Raw genomic sequence first — 21,930 nt, 5'->3', positions numbered from 1 at the left:
TAAAAGATTCTTGATTCTTTTTGGAAACTCACTTCCTTACTGATAAGAGCCAGAAGTCTGACCAGGAGACATAAGAATTCACAGTAACTCTGAGTGGTAGGTTTGTTTTCAATAGGAATCACAGCTTTCTGTTCAAGTGAAAAGACTTCTATACGCCCCTTCCCCCACGTTACTGACACTACACGGGCAACCTGCAGGCCTGGGAGCTTTGTTTCATCCAGAGAATCTGCAGAGGGTGGCTGGCACTGATCCTTGAGTTCTGTCTATGACACCCCGCAGCTCAGACAGGATTTCTGAAAACCATCAGATCTCTACCTGCCTAGCTCATGATATTCTTTTTTTTTTTTTCTTTTTAAAAGCAGGAAAAAACATATCCAAGGTTAGGGGGGAAAGAACTCAGCAGAATAAGCTGAGGATTCGGAAGCAAGGCAGACATCTAAAAAGGAGACCTCTGGCATCTCTGATTCCACAGCAGAGTCAGGCACAACAGTGAAGGCTGCGTCAGAGGCTACAAGCTGTGTGTCTGCCCCGGGGGGCCTCCCCGCAAACCAAAAGCAGTGGCCAGACTCTCAGAGAGGACACAGAACACAACGCCCACGCCCGGCCCCACTCACGTTATTAAACGTGACTTGGCCTTCTTGGGTGATTCTAAGATTTCATTAACTTGATTACCGGCGGGAGAATCAAAGTCACCGCTGGCGAAAGTCATACTGGGTTTAAAGGGATCCGAGGACTCGTCAAAGAGGTCCGGGTCAAAGCGGTAGGAGCCCTGGGCGGAGAGCGGGGGCGAGTGCTGCCGCGCCAGCGGGCCGCCGCGGGGCCGCAGGGTGGGGCTCGCCCCAGGGCCCGGCTCCGGTGGCGCCTTGGCGCCATGAACCTGCGGCATGACTCTGCTGCCCGGTTTCCGGCCAGGCTTCCTCGGGAGGGCTCTCCTGGACTCCACGGTCTCCGTGTCTTCGGCGAAATCGAATTCGCATTGCAGTGGGGGGCTCCTCGCATCCTCCGGCTGCTCGGCCCCGGAGTCGTGGGCATCTCCGCCTGGTGTTTCCATCATCTCAGGGGCACATTTCTGGCTCCCGGCCTTCCCATCCTCCCCGACAGGACACATATCCTCCGGGGCAGGGGTCGCTTCCGAGAGCTCGCTGCCCAGCGCCTTCTTCCGCAGGGGCACGGGCCGTGGCTTCCGCAAGCGGCTCCGGCCGGCCCCGGGCTCTGGACGAGGGCTGCCCGCCCCGGGGTCGGCTTCCAAGGCAGCGCCCGCGGTCATGGCCTCGTTGTCTTGCACGCCCACGGCCGGGCCGAGGAGCGCGGCTGTGCCGGGCGCCACGGGGACGTCCCCGCAGTTCCTGGATTCTATGGAAAACGGCCTCACGACGGAGATCTTGCTCGCGTCATGTTCGGGCTCTTCTCTGAAATCCTTGACTGGGCGAGACCCGCCAGCGGGCGGCGCTGCCTCCTGCCCTGAGGGTCGAGAAGCAGCCGCAGATGAACAGCTTCCAACCACTTCAGCCACCAGCTCTTCCTCCTCTTCTTGTGAGTCTGAAACAAAACACAAAAGCTGTGGGTCAACAAATGACCTTTCCGGCATTAGTGAATCTTCTCTACTAGCTGAAGCCACACAGACAGATGGCAGGCTCTCCCCATTTTGCTTTTACAAGCATCCCTAAGGTTCTGTATGGATGGTGGTGAGGCCTGAAAGGGGACACTGGTGCTACGCTCTAAAGGGTGCCTGTGTATTACCCAAGTCATGATGATAATAATTTACTAGGACTTCCTTGGCGTTTGGTGGCTAAGACTATACACTTCCACAGCAGGGCACATGGTTCAGTCCCTGGAACTAAAGATACCCCATGCTATGCACTTCGGCCAAAAAAAAAAAAAAAGTTATACAAATAACAATTATACCCATCAGAGCTATTTAAGAAAAGGTGAAGTAGATCATGGGCCCTCTGCAAAGCATATTAAAATGATGCTGAAATTCCACAGGTTTAAACAACTGGCTTGGAAGAAGCTTTGGACCCTGACAGCTCACAAACAGGGATCTCATCTGGCACGGACATGGTTCCCAGGCACTGCCTGAGAGGTTCAGGGTCTGGATTTTATGCAGCAAATGGATTTTAATCTCTGGAAGTTAAAAATAAGAATTCCTTCTTCCCCAGGATAGAATTTAAATAACTGGACTGTTTTAAAATTAAATGAAACACTCATCATGGTCTGCTCAGAATAACTTCTCTGTACATGTAAAAACCAAAAGAAGCAAATAAAAAAGCTAATTAGAAAAAGCAGAGATAGCAAAGTGGTTTCAGGAACAAACACTCCTTATTTTACTAAGACACAAATCATAAAACCAATAAGTTTTACTTCTTTAGAAGCTTTGTCTCTCAGCTGGCCAGGAATTCTCTCAAATCATTTGTGAAAATGAAAGATCCTTTTTAATTGGGGTCAGTCCATCCTAAAGGAGATCAGCCCTGGGATTTCTTTGGAAGGAATGATGCTGAAGCTGAAACTCCAATACTTTGGCCACATCATGTGAAGAGTTGACTCACTGGAAAAGACCCTGATGCTGGGAGGGATTGGGGGCAGGAGGAGAAGGGGACAACAGAGGTTGAGATGGCTGGATGGCATCACCAACTAGATGGATATGAGTTTGGGTAAACTCCGGGAGTTGGTGATGGACAGGGAGACCTGGCGTGCTGCGATTCATGGGGTCACAAAGAATAGGACACGGCTGAGCAACTGAACTGAACTGAACTGAAGGAGAAACACTGCTACCAACAAGTTGTGTAAATGAGGGTATTTCTTAAAAGCACAAATTAAGATAGTGCTTTCCTGACTTAGGTATCTGAAGTGACAATAGAATAGCAGCAAAAACTGAGTAAACTGGTTATTATCATAGTATCTCATGATTTAACAAAAACTCAGAAATGACCATCTAGTCATACTTCCTAATCATAATCCAGGATCAAAGAGCTGAGTATCACTGGGAGAGGTTTTGAAAGCACTCACACATCTTTTTACATGATTCCTTTATGGTTGCAACTGGGCAGTACATTTACAAACTTTTCTGCACAGATACTTCAGATATTCTACTAATGTTCAATATGTCTTGTTCTTAAAGATATATTTAACTGTTATTAATGCTGGTCAAGGCTATGGTTTTTCCTGTGGTCATGTATGGGTGTGAGAGTTGGACTGTGAAGAAGGCTGAGCACCAAAGAATTGATGCTTTTGAACTGTGGTGTTGGAGAAGACTCTTGAGAGTCCCCTGGACTGCAAGGAGATTCAACCAGTCCATCCTAAAGGAGATCAGTCCTGGGTGTTCATTGGAAGGACTGATGCTAAAGCTGAAACTCCAGTACTTTGGCCACCTCATGTGAAGAGTTGACTCATTGGAAAAGACTCTGATGCTGGGAGGGATTGGGGGCAGGAGGAGAAGGGGACGACAGAGGATGAGATGGCTGGATGGCATCACTGACTCGATGGATGTGAGTCTGAGTGAACTCCAGGAGTTGGTGATGGACAGGGAGGCCTGGCATGCTGCAGTTCATGGGGTCGCAAAGAGTCAGACATGACTGAGCAACTGAACTGAACTGAACTGAACGCTGGAATTTTTAAAAAAAAAATTTACTTTTATTGGCTAAATCGGGTCTTAGTTGTGACATGCAAACTCTTAGTTGCAGCAAGTGGGATCTAGTTCCTTGACCAGGGATTGAACCTGGGACCCCTGCACTGGGAGTGCAGAGTCTTCGCCACTGGACCACCAGGGAAGTCCCCAGTGCTGGAATTTTTAATAAAGCTCTCAATGCGTGGTATCTAGGATTGAACATACTTCAAAAGGATTTTCTTTTAAAAGACAAAGCCAATGTGGCAAAATCTTGGTAACTGTTGAATCCAGGGCTGGGTAAATTGGAGTTTTCATTGTACTGTTTCCTCTATCGTATATGCTTGAAATCTTGCAAAATAAAAAATTTTAAAACTCAACTGCCTTACACACAGAATTTTAACAAAAATATTTTAAAGTGTACTGACAATTTAACTTGCGAGCATATAGATTCTCTATTCTTTTTCTACATATTTGAGCTGTGATGAGGGTGTTATTGTTTCTCTGTGCTGATGGGAGGTAGGTAGACAAGTAACAGTGAAAACATGCCATCAAAAACCCGGGGCTGCAAAAATCTACATGTGACAGTCTTGGTTAGAAGCCAGGCTGGGTTTGGGCATGCCTGTTCATACTCTAGCATCAGTCTGTTGAAAAAAATAAAATCTTTATTATCTCAAAGTACAGAAAGTGACTACTTATTTTACATGAGCCACAGAGAGTGTTTAAGCAGATTTACTTATAAATCAGATTTATGTTCTCAACAGCTCTAGCTGAAATGCAGGGAAGGGCTGGAAGGAGGTCAGAAAAGGAACAAACAGAACCACTAGTGTGTTATTCTGGGGCTTTGATTAGGGCGGTGCTAATGGAAGGGAAGAGACGTGCAGAGCAACTGAGAAAATGAGGTGAGACGGAGAAGGTTGTAAGGCGCTGGATGTAGAGCTGAAGGAGGAGGAGGCATCAAAGACAGCATGTACGTTTTCAGCTCGTGAAACGGGATGCTGCCACTACTCAGTGAGACTCGGGGGTACCAGCCAAGGAGCTTGGGGCTGTTGGACAGGGGCTCGAGGTCGGCCCCTGGACACTGAGAGCTGTCTGGGACCCTGAAGCAGAGAAGCTGAGTAGGAAGTGAGTAAGTGAGCATAGAGAGATCTAAGCTGCAACAAATACAGGACATAACTCAAGTGATGACGTTCATGTCATTACCTTCAAAGTCACACTGGATGCTACACAACTGAAAGGTATCTCCCTTCTACACACTTTCATCTTTGAGCCTTAGCATATTTTATTCTAAATTTTTAGATAGAAGCTGATTATCTTTTTCTCTCAAAAGAAGATAAACCCAAAAAAGATTAAATAAAAACTTGAAGTGTATCTTTTGTAAATTAAAAGCAATGCTATTAATAATGATATCTGTATCTTTATTAATAACAATACGATGTCAGCTACATAGGAACACGTCCACACATCTTTAAGATGCTTACTGAAACATCTGTGACATGCTATCTGGAATTTGTTTTAAAAATAACTGAAGTAATAGAACAGAAGAAAAAGAGGATGAGGGGACGATGCGACCAAGTCTGAGAAAATCTGGACAATGATTTAACCCGGCAGGTAGGAACACAGAAGCTCCACTTTTCCATACAACATTGGGACCTGAGGACAATCAAAGAAAAACTCTTTTGTTACGTAACTTCTCTCCCAATCTCTCCTTGCCATTGAGACATTCTAAACATTTACGGTTGGTCTCTCTCACGGGAGCCCTGTCCTCTGTGTTCTTCCCCCACAGGCTGGAGATCAGTTGAGGGGAAGGGTGAGGCTGAGACAGGAGAGGACAGTGTCTCTAGCCCAGCGGCCCTGTCCCTTCTGGCAACATTTGGTCTTCATTTCCTGATTTCTTCACCATCAATCCCACACCTCCCAAAGATGGAGGGAAGACCTCTGGAGTCACCTTCTGAGTCTCTCCTAGCTTTGTACTTCTGCCCTAGTCTCCCCTATTAGCAAAGGCAGGGGCCTTCCCACTTCCCACCCCCCTACACTTGCCTCCACTCCTCCAGACCCCACCCTTCCCCATGTCTACCGGCCATGACGGATGAGGGATGAGGATGGATAAGCCTCTGCAACCTGGGGACACCTGGAGGGCTGCTGCATCCTAGAGCATGCCACCTGGCAAGGGGGAGGGGAAGGCAGACAACACCCCTCACCTGAATTCAGCCCCCCAGTCTGAGCAGAAGACCGCCACCCCAGCATTTCTTGTCCAACTCTAGGCAGGTGCCAAGTGGGCAAACCTGCCCATCCAAAGTGCACTCCCTGCAGGCCCCAGCCTGGTCCAGCATCGTCAGTCACCAGGACAGAGCACCGCGGGGCAGGAGGGGGGGGGGGGGCGGGGCGGGGAGGGCAGCTCACTGATTTAAGCCAGTGTGGGGAGTCTGTGAAAATGTAAAAGCAAAATCCAAGCTTCTCACCTAACTTGAAGTGATACATCTGAGTAAGGTTTTATTTGCCTTTACGTTCTCCGTCAGCAAGCGTCCCAGTGCCAGCTGACCCTGCCTACCTGAGGCTGCCCTAAAACAGGACCTAAAGGGCAAGCACCGCACCACTAGTAACTGGAAGAAGTAAAACAGCCAAGGTGTCCTCAGGCTCCGGGTAGGTCTCCCACTGGTTAGCATGAGTTCTAACCTCGGTCTTCGGTCCTGGCTTTCATCTCAGAGCCCGTTATGTAACTAACTTCTATTCATCCTTCCATTTTTACACAAATCCTTCTCTCCTTCAGAACCTTCCTCCCAGGGGCGCTGAAAAGCTCTCTCCCTGGAATGAGTCTCATGCGTTTGGATGACTCTGACAAGCACGGCACTGCCTGGCGGCATGGTGAACAGACAGAGATGAGATCAGTGGATGATTTCAAAGCAAACACTGAGGAAATCCAAAAATAGACCGACATTTCCACTTCTGCCACGTCTGTTCTGTTAATCAAACTCTTCCTTTCAACAAGCACCCTCCCCAAGATCTAAAATGTGTGATGCATCCATGGGTGCTCTAACACAGATGCCTTTTATGCTTATTCAGGATGTAGGCTAGTCTCTTGTAAAAAGGGATCTTCCCTCCCACCCCCCCCCCACCCCGCCCCCCCGCCTTTATAATACTTTTAAAAGAAAAGGCACAGAATGCCAAGATTCAAAAGGCTGAGGTAACAGCTTGACTTTCTGCTTTGCACTCTGGTACGATGAAAATATGGGCTTCCCTTGTGGCTCAGTGGTAAAGATCTGCCTGCAATGCAGCAGACACAGGTTCAATCCCTGGGTTGGGAAGATCCCCTAGAAGAGGGGCATGGCAACCCATCCAGTATTTTTGCCTGGAAAATCCCGGCTTTGCAGGCTGCAATCCATAGGACTGCAAAGAGTTGGACACGACTGAAGCGACTAAGCAGCAGTTGCAGCACGTTGAAAATATACTGGGTTCAAATACAAGTGTATGAAAAACCTTGAAAACCTCAAAAGAGGGGGAAATGCCATGCACAGAAAATATTTTTGAAACTCAGAAATGTATTCAGCTAGCATATACTGAGAACCTGCTCAGCTGGCTGCTTCCACATGGATAACCTCATTTAATAGGAAGTGAACCGCAACCACTCAGAAAACATTGTATGTTAACACTGCAGATTTGGCATTTTTCTCAAATATGCTTGACTCTTCCACCTCAGATTTTAACTTTCAGGTGAAACGCTGTCAGCAAGCTCCTTTTAGATTTGCCCATCACTACTACTGCTTCACGACTGAGCGACTGAACTGAACTGAACTTCTGCTTCAGCTACAAGAGGTCTCGTTTATGGCTTTTTCTTTTGTGTGTGTGGACCATTTTTAAAGTATTGAATTTATTATAGGACTGCTTCTGTTTTAGTATTTTTGGTCCTGAGGCATGTCAGATCTTAGTTCCCTGACCAGGAATGGAACCTGCACCCCCAGCATTGGAAGGTGACATCTTAATCACTGGACTACCAGGGAAGTCCTCTCTTTTATGGGTTTTTAAGTATTGGACATGTGGGACTCCCCTGGTGGTCTACTGGTTAAGACTCTGCACTTCCACTGCAGGGGGCCCGGGTTCCATCCCTGGTTAGGGAACTTAAGATTCGGCATGCTTTGCAGCAGGGCCAAAAATCAAAACAAATACTGGACATGTAAAGTGATAAGTCCACCAAAATTTGAACAGGCCTCCTGTGTCAAGACACACTCCGGCCTCCTTCTAACCTCAAAATTTAACCAGCATCTCACATCCAAGTCTAGGATGCAAGGTCTGACTCTGAGGCTAAAACAAAATCTCTGAACCAATACATGAAAATGAATGTCTGTGCAATAATTTAGGAAGAAAGAGTCTCAGATAAATGTTGAGGGTCCATGAAGCCCCAGAAACTCAGTGAAAAATTACATCAGAGCCTTCTCCAGGGAAGAAAATCCACAGCCTTCTCCAAAGCCTAGCCTCAGAAGCATGGAGCAGAAGCTTGTATTTCAGCAGCATGTTTAGAGCACCTCGAAGGGCTCCTCTCTTTACTTGAGAGTTACAACTTCAACTGCCTCCCCACCCCCCATCCACCCTGCCATCACCACACCAAGGTTTAAAGGACCTTTAGCTACTGGGGAAAATATCCTAACATCAAAGAACAAAGCTCACCACCTCCCAGAACATTCCAAGGGAATGCTGCGAGTGCCGTTTTAAGCAGTTTTAAGTGTGGAATGTCTGAGAGGGAACACTCACCAAAACACAGATTTCAATAGTCTGTTTAAATAGGACTGAGTCACTGGCTCTGCATATGTTGACATTAAGATGGGAATGACGGGTGGGTGGCCAGGCCCGAAGGGGCACCGAACGTGTGGTGAGAGCTGGTGGGGGTAGTCCCGGCAGGGCACTGGTGTGCAAGGAAGGGGCGCTGGGACAGACCACCCCATGGGAAGTCAGGCCTCCGAGGAACAGACCTGGGTGAATACTTTTCTTCTCTGGAGAGTGGTTTGGAATTGGAGGGCAGAGTAAGGGCGGGAGGCAGCCAAAACCTGGCCTAAGTCCGCAGAGCCCTTCCCCACGCTCTGCTTAAAGGAGCCCCTCATCTCCACTATCTGCCAGTACCCAAGGAGCCTGCCCTCGGAGAAGGCAATGGCAGCCCACTCCAGTGTTCTTGCCTGGAAAATCCCATGGACGGAGGAGCCTGGTAGGCTGCAGTCCATGGGGTCACTGGGAATTGGACACGACGGAGCGACTTCACTTTCACTATTCACTTTCATGCATTGGAGAAGGAAATGGCAACCCACTCCAGTGTTCTTGCCTGGAGAATCCCAGGGATGGGGGAGCCTGGTGGCCTGCCGTCTCTGGGGTCACACAGAGTCAGACACGACTGAATAGACTTAGCAGCAGCAGCAGCAGCAGCAAGGAGCCTGCCCTCAGGGGCCGCCACGCTGCCAGCCTGCAGGGACCCAGGGCCTGCACTGGCCCCGCAGCAGCCCCGTGTCTGAGGCCCCAGGAAGACAGGCGTGCACACCAGACGAGCAGGGGATGCTGGGGTCATAGCTGGACATCAGGAGATAGACTGCCTCCAGCAGGACTGGTCAGAGCAAGGCAACACGGTGGAGAAGAGGAGGGGCGAGTCAGGCACGGACTAGTGGGTTTGCTCCGGGACAGGGGAGTTTACAAATAAGACTCATGTAATCACAAGGGAAGTTAAGGGGAACACACAGAGATGGTGTGGGAATGGAGGAAACAAGTCAATATACTAACACAGCCCAAAAAGACATTAATTCTACCAAATGCAATATGTGACTTAGTTTGGATCCAATGTTAAAGACATTCTAAGGAGAACTGGGGAAGCCTGATTGAACATGGCCTGGGTTAGATGATATTAATTACGTTAACTTTACTGATATGATAACAGTCTTATGGTTAACAGGAAAAACATCTTTATGTTTAGAGATACACACTTAAATATTTAGAGAAAATGTCTCATCTTATAAATCCTTCAAAAAAAAGAAGCAAGCATGGTAAAATGTTGACTGTTGTAATGGGGTGATAAGTACATGGAGATGCATTATACTCTTCTATTATTACATGCCTACACTTTTCATAAGATTAAAAAAATAATATCTAGAAAAAACTTTCGAAGGATGTGTTTTTAAATAGTTCATCCCTTAAATTGGGACAATGGCTTATTTTTTTTTCTCTCTTATTTATCTGTTATTTTCTACTTTGTGTCTACAATTAATAGGACTTAAGATAATTTTCCACAGCTACATACAATAATACATATTTCCGGAGAGTTCAAGACAAGTTCCCTCCCTTTCCAAGCACCGTCTGCCTCCCACCCCCAGCACAACGCTGAGGAACAGAAGCCCGGATCCCTATGATCTCACCCCCGCCGGTGCCTGGATGCGGTGCCTGGATGCGCTTGACGGCTTTCTAAACCTGGTTTCAGAAAACGACCTCCAGACACAGCCTGTCACAGAAGGACGAGAAGCAATTTAAACACAGTGCTGGTGCACGATGCAATCAGACAAAACATTTCTCCAAGAACTGAAGCGGGAAGGATAATCACAGTCTGGCTATATCAGCAAGTGTAAAATTGGCAAGCAAACGGCAGGCGGTTTCAGGCAGAAACGGAACAGCACAGGCTGCGGGACGGAGCCGGAGGTGAGCCAGCTGTGCGACGGCGGAGGACGCAGGGCGGGAGTGCCCGACGGCCGGACAGATGGAAGGCAGGCCCGAGGCACAAACAGATGCACCCAGCGCAGCTGTCTGCAAAGGCTCTCAGCGCGAGAGAGGGCGCCTGCCCTGCTTCCTCTCTCCTGTTCCTCCCTCCACACTCAGCAGCACCCGGCGCTTCTCCCCGCCCCTCGCCCACCCTCCATCCTAAAATACACACTCATTTGTTCAACTAATGACAGCAACACTGAAGTCACACTACATGGCAGGTAATTTTGCTTTTTTTTTAACATTCATTCATTTACTTATTATTTATTTGGCTCTGCTGGGTCTCAGTTGAGGCATGTGACCTCTTAGATGTGGGATCTAGTTCCCTGACCCGGGATTGAACCTAGGCCCCCTGAATTGGGAGCAGAGTCTTAACCACTGGACAACCAGGGAAGTCCCACGTCAGGCAATTTTTGAGGGTCTCCAAATTCCTTTGTCGTTCTAATCACTGCTGTGATGAACATTTTTCTATACGTATCTTCATACTAGAAGATGTAGTATAATAAGAATGGCCTTTGTCCAACGTTCCTGGCACAGAGCTCCTAAAACCCTCGGAACTTTCCTGGATGACTGGAGTGTCATGCGACTGATAACAAGCCCCTTTTGATCACACCTGAGTTTAATGAGGTGTCTCAGGATGGAGGCCCCAGAGGGTGTCCAGATGGGGCCCGTCACCGGAAAGACCAAACTTGTGATGAGAAGGTGGGAACTTTAGAGAGGTGACGACTGATAAGAAGCCTTAGACAGTGAGAGTCACAGGGCCCCCAGGCTGGTGAACCCACAGAGGTGCTGGCGAGGTGCCTGCCCCCCACCTGGCCCCTGCATCTCTGCCACTCGCCTGTTTACAATCGCACCCTTTACAGTAAACCAGTAAGGGTATCTTCCTGAATTTTTTTTTTTTGAGTCCCTGTAGAGAATTCTAGGAGCTGAGAGGGGGTTGTGGGAGCCCCCTCCGAGCTGCAGCCAAGCAGAAGGAAGTGTGGGCAGCCTGGGGACCTGGGATGCACCTGACAACTCAGGTGAGGGCAGCCTTGGGGGACTGAGCGCTGAAATCTCCGGCGTCGATGCCAACTCGGCATTAGTGCCAGACCAGGACTGGACTGAAGGACACCCAGTCAGTGGGTCCACCCCTCAGGGAATTGGTGTTTGAAAAGACACCACATATTTGCTGTCAAAAAGAAAACCCCTCTCAACTACAAGTGCTACTTACATTTATTCACATATTTACATATACTAATAACCGACAGGTTGACCACGGGCAGTAGAGAAATATAGTCTTATCTAGTAGCAAGATGAAGGTTCTGTCTCCATGTGATGGAAAAAGCAGCTTGATTCACAATTACCCAAGGCTGAGGAACTTCACAAGGGAAACCAGGCAGACGCTGTAAAACGTCCAGCAGTGATAACCACCCCTGCATCCCACAGGAAAAAGAACAGAGGAAAAGTCTCCCCACGGCCCCGTTTACCTTTATCGCTACTAGCTGTCTGATTCCAGGTCAATGATTAAAACAAAACAACATATTGTGGTGCAACATTAAAAATTGTGTTTGAAGTAGTTAATGACATGGAAAGATGCTGGCTATATCTTATTAAAGAAACCGGTTTCTAGACAACACTGGGACCGGAACCTTGGCTTCACTTTCAGAATGACTTATCCACAGACTGTTTATTGTGTAACTATTTTCAGGCAACAAACCTTAGATAAGCACTAAATTATCCCCCAGTGTTTCAGATATATAAACAAATGACTAATATTAAGCCAATCCTCCCATTTCGAGGCCCAGAATCCTTCTTAAGCACAAAAATCTCTTCTTTCTCAAACCTAATCCCCTTCTACCCTTTCTCCTGTCTTCATCTCAACACAGAACTCTTGTTCCAAGTCCCACCCCGCCTTCTCTTCCCAAGACAGAAGGGTGGGATGTATTATTGTCAAGGGCTGTTTTTGAAGGATCTCCCTCCTGACAAAAGTCTTCATAGTTAACACTACTATTTTAACTGTGCTGCGAGTTCCAGCACTTAATTTCACATTCACAACAACCCTAAAGAGGTGCTCCTTAACCCCATCTTACAGGTGAGGGGACCACAGCTCAGAAAGGTTAGAACCAAGAGCGAGGGAGCAGGAGAGAGAAGAGGCGTGCAGCTGGGTCGAGGGTACAGGCGGGTCACGGCTCAACCATGCTACGCAGCCTGCGAATTAATTCTACAGCTGTCTTCAATCACTCAATTTCTCTTCACTCCTGGGATGACTCTTAGAAAACCCTAATAGGGCCACAAGCCCAAGAAGAGAGGTTTTGAGGTGGAGGCTCAACACTACAATAGGACACCGTCAAGTATATCGCTCTACAGGGCTACATCTATGAAGTGGGTGGGCACCTGAGTCAGGATGGAAGCAGGGGGCTGTCCGTGTCTAGAACAAACCATCCATGTCATGCTTCTAAGTGTTCACAAGTCAGGGACGGAACCACGTGACCAAGCGGGGCTAGACATTCAAACAGGTAGGACTGGGGGCTTCCTTGGTAATCCAGTGGTTAGGACTCTGGTGCTTTCACTGCCCTGGGCCTGGGTTCAATCCCTGGTCGGGGAACTAAGATGCCACGTGGAACAGCCACAACGAAAACAAAAAGGTGGGACTATTCCTCCCTCACTGCAGGGGAGGTGATCCCACAGCTTCACACAACCCTCCGGGTTGCAACGTGTCTCATAACTGGCAAAGCTCAATCTGACAGCTGCGAGAACAGGACCCCTGGTTACCAAGGCCCTGGGGCCTGGATTTCTGAACTCTAACCTGCAGGGTGGGTCTCTGTGATTCGGGACCAAAGGGGATATACACAGAAATAATACAAACGTGGAGGGTCTGGCGATGACAGAGAAGTTTGACAATTGTATTACTGACTGTGAGCCAAGCTGCTTTGAGTCACAGCACTAAGAAATCCTACATAAAGATCCAAACCAGATGTTCAGTGTCAGCACTCCCTAATTAACTCAAACCCTTAGCTGCATCAGGACCTGAAGCCTTAAAATCAAATCATAAAATAATGTCTAAGATAATCATCTACCCAACCAACCACAGGCCCTGTGAACCTATGATGCTGCGCCTGGCATGAAGTAACCACAGAATAAGTACGTGGGGCTTATAATCCTGTCAAGGAGACAAGAGCCACGCTCCAAGCCCCTTCAGAGGACAGTCAGGGATTGAGCTTAAGGAAGTTCCTACGACCTTCTCACGTGCTGGCCACCTCCCCTGTTCCTGCAGAGAAGATATCACCACTGCTCCACCTCTGGACTTGCCTTCCCTTTCTAAGTGGGTTATTTCCCCTATGAATCTGCCTCCATATTTAGCAAGAGAACTTTCCAGACTACAGTAATTCTTCATTTTTGAAAACCAACTAAGTTGTATTTTATTTTTTTTATTTTTATATTATTGGCTGTGCAATTTATAGAATTTTTAGTTCAATCCCGAGTATATAGGATTCTTAGTTCAATCCCGACTGGGGATTGAACCCGAACCCTCCACAGTGAAAGCACAGTCTTTACTGGACCTCCAGGAAGTCGCTAGGTTGTATTATAAAAGAACTTTTATTGCTGACAGAGCAGTAAGCTGGGAGAAGGTGAGGTGAATGAATGCAGTGCCTCTAAGATACAGGTTACAGGAAAAAGGAGGACATCTGGGGCTGAACCAAGCTGAACACTTGTCCTCAGGGAGGACAAGAAACAGCAGTTCTCGGGGCTGGGCAGGAGCTGAGTTCCTAATGCGGCACTGATGCCCTCCAACCCTGAAAGTGTACAAGCTATGTTCTGCTACCCCTCAAGAAGCAGGTAGACTGGCCCCCAACCACTGTAATTCCCCTCCACCCCAACCTTAGCTTATATTCCTTTGGTAACAAGGTCGACAATCTTACCCATGAAATGCAACTCACAAAGGGGGAATGTAGTACAAATGTTAAGTTGCATAAACTGTGGACAGTGGTGCCCTGGAACTAAAAATTTACACAAATACACTACCTCACAGTCATATGGTCTTCAAGGCACTTCCATACATACTGCTTAACCTGATCCTCAAACCAACCCAGTGAAACAGGCATGGCAGGGCTGATTAATTCTGTTTGAAAATAAGAAAATGACTCTATGAATAACTGTATGTTAACAACTTTAGTAAGTTAGATATAAAAGACAAAAACTTAAAAAGACACAAATGACTGAAACTGACTCAAGAGGAAATAGAAAAATCTGAATAGATCTAAGACAAATAAAGAAGAGTGAATTAGTAAATTAAAAACTCCCCATCATACACACAAAAAGATGTGAACCAGATTGGTGAATTTTACCAATCATTTAAAGAATAATTAACATCAATTGTTCACAAACATCCAAAGACTATAGGAAGAGTAAACACTTTCCAATTCATTCCATCATACCAATATCACCCTGATGCCAAAACCATGCCAGTATCACTGAAAACACAAAACCAAAAAAACTACAGACTAATATTTCTTATTGAAAAGCAACACAAAAATCCTCAAAATACCAGCAAACCAAGTCCACCAACACATGAAAAGGCAAGATTTACTCCAGGAATGCAAGGGTGGTTTAACATCTGAAAATCATTTAGTGTAACATATCATAGCAATAGAATGGAAGACAAAACCCATATAATCATCTCAATATACATGGGAAAAGAATCTAACAAAATCCAATGTCCTTTCATAATTAAAAAAAAAAATTCAACAAATAAGGAATAAAAGGGAACTTCCTCTGACTTCCCTGGTGACCCAGTGATTGAGACTATGTGCTTCTGCTGCAAGGGGCATGGCTCGAGCCCTGGCTGGGGAAATTTCACATACTGCACAGTGTGGCAAAAAAAAAAAAAGGACTTCTTCAACTTGATAAAGGACATCTATGAAAATTCCACAGCTAATATCATATTTAACAGTAAAAGCTGAATGCTTTTACCCTAAGATCAAGAACAAGATAAGAGTAAGAATGTCAGCTCTCACCACTTCTAAAACTGTACTTGAAGTTCTAGCCAGGTCGATCAGGAAAGAGAAAGAAAAAAAAATGCATCCAGATTGGAAAGGAAAAGTAAAACCATCTGTATTTGCAGATGACACAACTTTTTATACAGAAAGTTCTGAGGAATCCACCAAAAATTATTATAACTAATAAATGAATTCATCAAGGTTTCAGGAAGGATCAATATGCAAATATCAACTGTATCTCTATACACCTGCAATGAAAAATCCAAAAACATAATTATGAAAACAATTCCATTTACAGCAACATCAAAAAAAAATAAAATACTTTGAAATAAATTTAACAAAGGAAGTGTAAGATGTGTTCTATAAAAATTACAAAATACTAATTGAAGAAATCAGAGAAGATCTAAATAAATGGAAAGGCATTCCATGTACATTTAATATTCTTAGGGTGACAATCTGCCCCAAATTTGACTATAGTTTGAACACAATCTCTATCAAAATTCCAGCAAATTTCTTTGCAAAATTAACAAGCTGATCTTAAGATTCATGTGGAAATGTAATAGACCTGGAATAGTTATAACAACCTTGAAAAAATATAACAAAGTTGGAAGACTGACACTTACTGATTTCAAAACTTACTATAAATCTACCATAATCGAAACAGTGTGTTTAAGGAGACATACAGATCAATAAAACGGAATCAAAAGTTCAACTCTTACATCTCTTGTCAACTGATTTTTGTCAAGGGTGCAAAATTAAATAAAAAAGGGGGGAAAAAAGTCTTTCCAACATAGTGCTAGAGCACTGGATGTCCATATGCAAAATAATGAAGCTATATACCACTTCTTCACGATGTGAATAAAAACTAGCTCAAGACTGATCAAAGACCTAAATGTAAGTGTTCAAACTATTAAGTTTTAGGACGAAACACTCTAGTAAATCTACCGTGGTAAGGCAAAGCCTTTTTAAATATGACACCAAAAGCAGGGGGAAAGATGACAAAAACGAAGTACATAAACTGAACTCCATCAACAGTAAAAACTTTTACACTTCAAATGCTATCACTGAAAAGAGTGAAAAGACAACCCACAGAATGGGGCAAAATATTTACAATCAGATACCTTATAGGGGACTTGTATTGAGACTACATAAAGTACTCTTTCCAACTCTCTAAGTAACCTAATTAAAAAATGGGCAAGGAATCTGGATAAACATTTTGCTAAAGAACATACACAAATAGCCAAAAAGTATGTGGAAAGCTGCCCAACATTATTAGTCATTAGGGAAACAAAAATCAAAAGCACCATGAGACAACATTTCACGTTTATGAAGGTGGATACAGTCAAATAGATAACAAGTGCTGACTAGGACGTGGAGAAGGCAATGGCACCCCACTCCAGTACTCTTGCCTGGAAAATCCATGGATGGAGGAGCCTGGTAGGCTGCAGTCCACGGGGTCGCTAAGAGTCGGACATGACTGAGCGACTTCACTTTCACTTTTCACTTTCATGCATTGGAGAAGGAAATGGCAATCCACTCCGGTGTTATTGCCTGGGGAATCCCAGGGACGGGGGAGCCTGGTGGGCTACCGTCTATGGGGTCGCACAGAGTCCGACACGACTGACGCGACTTAGCAGCAGCAGCAGCAGCAGCAGGACGTGGAGAAACTGAAAACCCCCATATACTCTTGGTAGGGATGTAAAAGGGTGCAGATAGTTTGGAAAACAGTTTGACAGCTCCTCAAAATTAGAAATATTTACCTTATGACCTAGCAATTGCACTACTAGGTATACAGCAAGAGAAATGAAAACCTTACACCCACATAAAAACTTGAACATGAATGTTCACAGCAAGATTATTCACAATAGCCAATAAGTGAAAACAACTCAAATGTCCATCAACTGATGAATGGGTAAATAAAATATGGTTTATCCAGAGAATCAAGTATTAATCAAGAATTAAAAAAAAGAATGAACTACCAATATATATGCTATAACATGGATGAACTTTGAAAAACATTACGGTAAGTGAACAGAACCAATCAGAAAAGAGTACTACATACTGTATAATTTCAATTACATGAAATGTCCAGAATAAATAAATATATTGAGACATAAAACAGTAGATTATCAGGTGCCTAGGACTGGGGGTGGCAGAAAAATGGGGACATGACTGCTAATGGGTACAGTAATTCTTTGCGGTAGGTGATAAAACATTCTTAAAATTAGGTTGATGTGCTAGTTGCACAATTCTGTTCATACACTATAAACCCTTTCCATGGTGAACTGCATGCAGGTGAATTATATCTCAATAAAACTGCTTACAAAAGAGACAGAACAAAGAGACTCAGAGGGTAACAGGGTAGAAAGCATGTCCTGCAATTCCTACAACATGTTCTATTACACCACAGACTTACACTTCAGAAAATGCTTTAAATAGTCTGTTATGCGTGTCCCATACTTGAGAGAGCTGGTAGGGCTCAGCATCACATCAATTTGGGATTTCAAATTTTTCTTAAGGAAGCCTACCATGTGCTAGATAAATTCTATTTACAGAAAGAGGTGAAAAAAATGACATCACTCTTTTTTCCTGTAACAGATGTAGCCAAGTATAGGAAGCATCTTAGAGACACAACAATTGACACGCTCAAAAGGCTTTTGGTTTTGTTTTGGGGGTGGGGGTGGGGCTGTTTTTTTAAAAAAATTCTTTCATTTATTTCTTGCTAACATTTGCCTTCTCAGACCTCCCTCACACATTCCCTTGCTAAAACTACCTACTGGCTGCTAAACCGTCTAGGGACGCCAAGGAGCCGGGGGAACAGAAGGCAGCCAGCTCCCTCCAGACTGAGGTCGGCAGGGATCTTACCACCGATTCCCTGTGTCCCCAAGCAGAAACTGAGCACCCAAGACAGAGCTGAGCACAGGATCACTGCTGAGCAGACGTCTGATATATACAGGACCCCCTGCCACCTGATAACCTTTCATATAGAAAAATGTATACAGAGTAAGCGGGCTACAGCCGCTCAGCGCTCCTACCCACAGGAGGAACACCTGTTCTACACTTGACCCTTTCCCTGTGAAGACCCCCTCCTTTCAGGGTCTTCACCCCACCCCTGCTCTCCCAAGTCTGAACCAAGGCGGGGCTTCAGAAGGGAGACAAGGGGGTCTGATCTGAGAAGGCTGTTAATAAGGTACACATTTGCATTTAGGCAAGTGTCCAAAATGTGACCTTTTTCTCCGTTTAATGTCTCTGAGATCCCAGGCCCTCGAATTCCCCCAAAGTTGAAATATACTTCATATATGCATGCTCTTAGCCACTCAGTCCAGGACATCAGCCTTAAAATGGAGTAGAAATGGACACACTATATTGTCCACAGACAGGATAACAGGACAAGAAGGCCTCTGCCAGGACTGCCGGGTAGACCCCAATGGTGTGGGCTCCAGGACTCACGTTCCCGACAACCACGGGGCCCCAGGTCACCCAGAGCCTGGGCGCGGCAAGAGGGGTCCAAGTGGATGAGTCAGGGCAGGAAAAAGCAGAACAGCCTCTGAGGTACACTGCAATGTTAAGACGTCACTACTTAACAACAGAAAAACACCACCAACACACACAGACACCCATGCCCGAACCCAGACAACAAACTGTCTAAATCTCCTCCTCCCCGCAAAACCAAACAAAAATATCACCCAGGAGCTGGGGGGAGTGGGGGTGGAGATAATTAATTTATTTGCTTTTTGTAATAGTCAGGGCCAGGTGCTGGAAGCTTCTAACTCCTGAGAGAGGCTCACTCTAACATGCAAGACTCCACAGATAAAGAATAATCTGGAAAGCCATTTGATAAACTGGAAAAGCTTTGTGCTAAGGATGAAGCTTTTACTGTTGCAGCTAAGTCTTTTTAGTTGTGTCCGATTCTGTGTGACCCCATAGACGGCAGCCCACCAGGCTCTTCTGTCCCTGGGATTCTCCAGGCAAGAATACTGGAGTGGGCTGCCATTTCCTTCTCTAAGTACCTCAAATTTCCAAATGAGTGCTCAGTGCTGTTTTATTTAGAAAGAGACCCAAACCCTCCCCCTGAAGGCCAAGGTTACTGTAAGATAAGAGGGTGGGGCCCATAACCAGAAGGAGTCCTCCTTCCCAGCCCTGAACCCAAGCCTCCCTGGAAGCTGAGCCAATGAGGGGTGTGCCTTCTCTTTGCACTCAGGAGGTGCCCTGGGTTTTTGGAACCACCTGGATTTGTTTAAGGCTGCATTTCCAGTAGAGCCGAGACCCCTCCAAATGGACAGAAACCCCAGAAGGCCCCCCAGAGTCATCTGCTCCCCGTCCCCAGCAGGCAGCAGCAGGAGCAGAGGAGAAAGGGCGCATGTTAACAGACGGCTCCTCCTCGCAGAGACCTGAACCTCACTGCAGCTAAACCACCACAACGCGCACCTCCAGAACTCATTACGAGAGCGTTCACAACACCAACTGCCTCTCTCGCAAAGTAGCAACCGCCCACACTGAGCTGGGAAGCTGACGCAGGATAGACAGAGAGGGAGAATGTTCAACCGGAGAGGAGCCTCCAGATGCCTCTGCGGCAGGACGGGAACCCTGGCCGAAGCCACGTCGCTGCTCCTGTCCCTCTGCTCCTGTGCCTAAGAAGGGCAGCAGGGGGCTTCCCTGGCGGTCCAGTGTGTGAGACTTTGCCTTCCGTCGTGGGGGGGTGCTGGTTTAATCCCTGGTCAGAGAGCTAAGATCCCACATGCCCAACGGCCAGAAAACCAAAACATGAAACAGAAGCGATATTGTAAAAATTCCATAAAGACTCTTAAAATAGCCCACATCAAAAAAATTAAAAAAAAAAAAGAGGGACAGGAGGACCAGAGAGGCAGAGCAAAGCAAGAACTTGATGGCAGGCAGCCTCCAAGGCAACCCCCGGGAATCCCACCTCCTGGGATTCACACCCTTGGGCTTGGGTAACCAAAAGGATATTGTAGAAATAACAGAGTATGGCTTCTGAGGCTGTCATGAGAGACACCGCAGCTGCCTTACTGGAAGAATGCTCAGGCAACCCCACAGACAGAGCCCCACAGCACAGTAAGGAACTGAGATCTTCCACCCGCTGCCAGCACCAACGTGCCAGGTGTGGCTGAGGAGGGATCCTCCGGCCCTGGTCAACCTTCAGATGACTAGGGTTCCAGCCAACGCCGGGACTGCATTCTCACCAGGAATCCCAAGCCAGACCACCCAGCTGGGCTGCTCCCAAGTTGCAGACCTCTGAAAACAATGTGAGATAATAAACATCCAGTGGCTTGAGCTACTACCCAGTTTCGGAGTTATCTGCTATGCAGCTATCAGTTCAGTTCAGTCGCTCAGTCATGTCCGACTCTTTGTGACCCCATGAACTGCAGCACGCCAGGCCTCCCTGTCCATCACCGACTCCCGGAGTCCACCCAAACTCATGTCCATTGAGTCGGTGATGCCATCCATCCATGTCCTCCTCTGTGATCCCCTTTTCCACCTGCCCTCAATCTTTCCCAGCATCAGGGTCTTTTCAAATGAGTCAGCTCTTCGCATCAGGTAGCTAGAATATTGGAGTTTCAGCTTCAACGTCAGTCCTTTCAATGAACACCCAGGACTGATCTCCTTTAGGATGGACTGGTTGGATCTCCTTGCAGTCCAAGGGACTCTCAAGAGTCTTCTCCAACACCACAGTTTAAAAGCATCAATGCTTCGGTGCTCAGCTTTCTTTATAGTCCAACTCTCACATCCATATATGACCACTGGAAAAACCATAGCCTTGACTAGACAGCCCTTTGTTGGCAAAGTAATGTCTCTGCTTCTTAATATGCTGTCTAGGTTGGTCATAACTTTCCTTCCAAGGAGTAAGCTATGCAGCAATACCAGCCTCTTAAGAAGCTCCTCCTTCTACCCCAAAATGGGTGCAAAGTCCCAGGAGGCTGCACACGCCCCCGCGCACCTGCCTGTCCTCACCCACACACGACTCACGGGTGGAGAGGGAAGCAAAGTGAAAGCAAATGCTCCCGGTGCCTTTTTATTTCTCATGGATGAGCAGACGCTGAGCACAAAGGAAGCAAATGTTTTTAATCCAACAGCACTGCTTACCCAGTGATGCTTTTACTTTTTCCCTTCTGACTCGATGTTTAAATTGTACTGTAAGCTTCTGATGTTCAAAATTCCTAAAATACATTTTATCCTTCATACATCATATATGCTAAGTTAACGTGTGAAAAATGAAATCTCTTGCTAATTTTTTTTCAAATTACATCATTTTACAAGATACTAAAGAACATGCTTTCCCCCATCACATACTCTCTCCTGGCAACATTTTAAGAACTTTTCATTTCCTCTGATAAGTCATTTCCTAAGGCAGTGAAGAGAGAGAGATACATACATTCCCTGCAGAGAGAACCTGGGTGTGTGATCTTCAAAGCTGAATTTACAGGACTTCCCTGGTGGTCGAGTGGCTGAGACTCCACCCTCCCAACGCAGAGCTGGATCTTGGTCAGGGAACTGGATCCCATAGGCCGCAACTAAAGATCCCGCAGTCAAATAAACAAATCTTCCTTTTAAAAGTTGAATTTATGACCGCACTGTACTACTAGCAGTATAGGCTTCATTTCCCCATTTTTA

The 21,930-nt window shown here is 46.2% G+C and overlaps 1 protein-coding gene and 1 non-coding gene across 13 annotated transcripts in view; both read right to left on the bottom strand.

Moving 5' to 3' along the window:
* Positions 1 to 21,930, bottom strand: part of TACC1 (transforming acidic coiled-coil containing protein 1) — a 130,703-nt gene that overhangs the window by 34,899 nt on the left and 73,874 nt on the right. For 9 of the 12 annotated variants that reach the window (XM_070781437.1, XM_070781434.1, XM_070781435.1 and 6 more), the window contains one exon: positions 615 to 1,539. The exons of the other annotated variants lie outside the window; for them this stretch is intronic. In XM_070781437.1, the coding sequence (XP_070637538.1) occupies positions 615 to 1,267 (653 nt within the window). In that variant the 5' untranslated portion in view covers positions 1,268 to 1,539. The remainder of the gene's footprint in view (positions 1 to 614; positions 1,540 to 21,930) is intronic. 12 annotated transcript variants of the gene reach the window in all.
* TRNAG-CCC (transfer RNA glycine (anticodon CCC)) lies at positions 3,695 to 3,767 on the bottom strand. Its single transcript has one exon. It is a non-coding gene; the product is annotated as a tRNA-Gly (tRNA).

The sequence above is a fragment of the Bos indicus genome, chromosome 27 (genome assembly GCF_029378745.1).
Source record: "Bos indicus isolate NIAB-ARS_2022 breed Sahiwal x Tharparkar chromosome 27, NIAB-ARS_B.indTharparkar_mat_pri_1.0, whole genome shotgun sequence".
Lineage (NCBI taxonomy): Eukaryota > Metazoa > Chordata > Mammalia > Artiodactyla > Bovidae > Bos > Bos indicus.
Note: the sequence above shows the minus strand (reverse complement) of the source record. Positions and strands in the feature narration are given on the sequence as shown.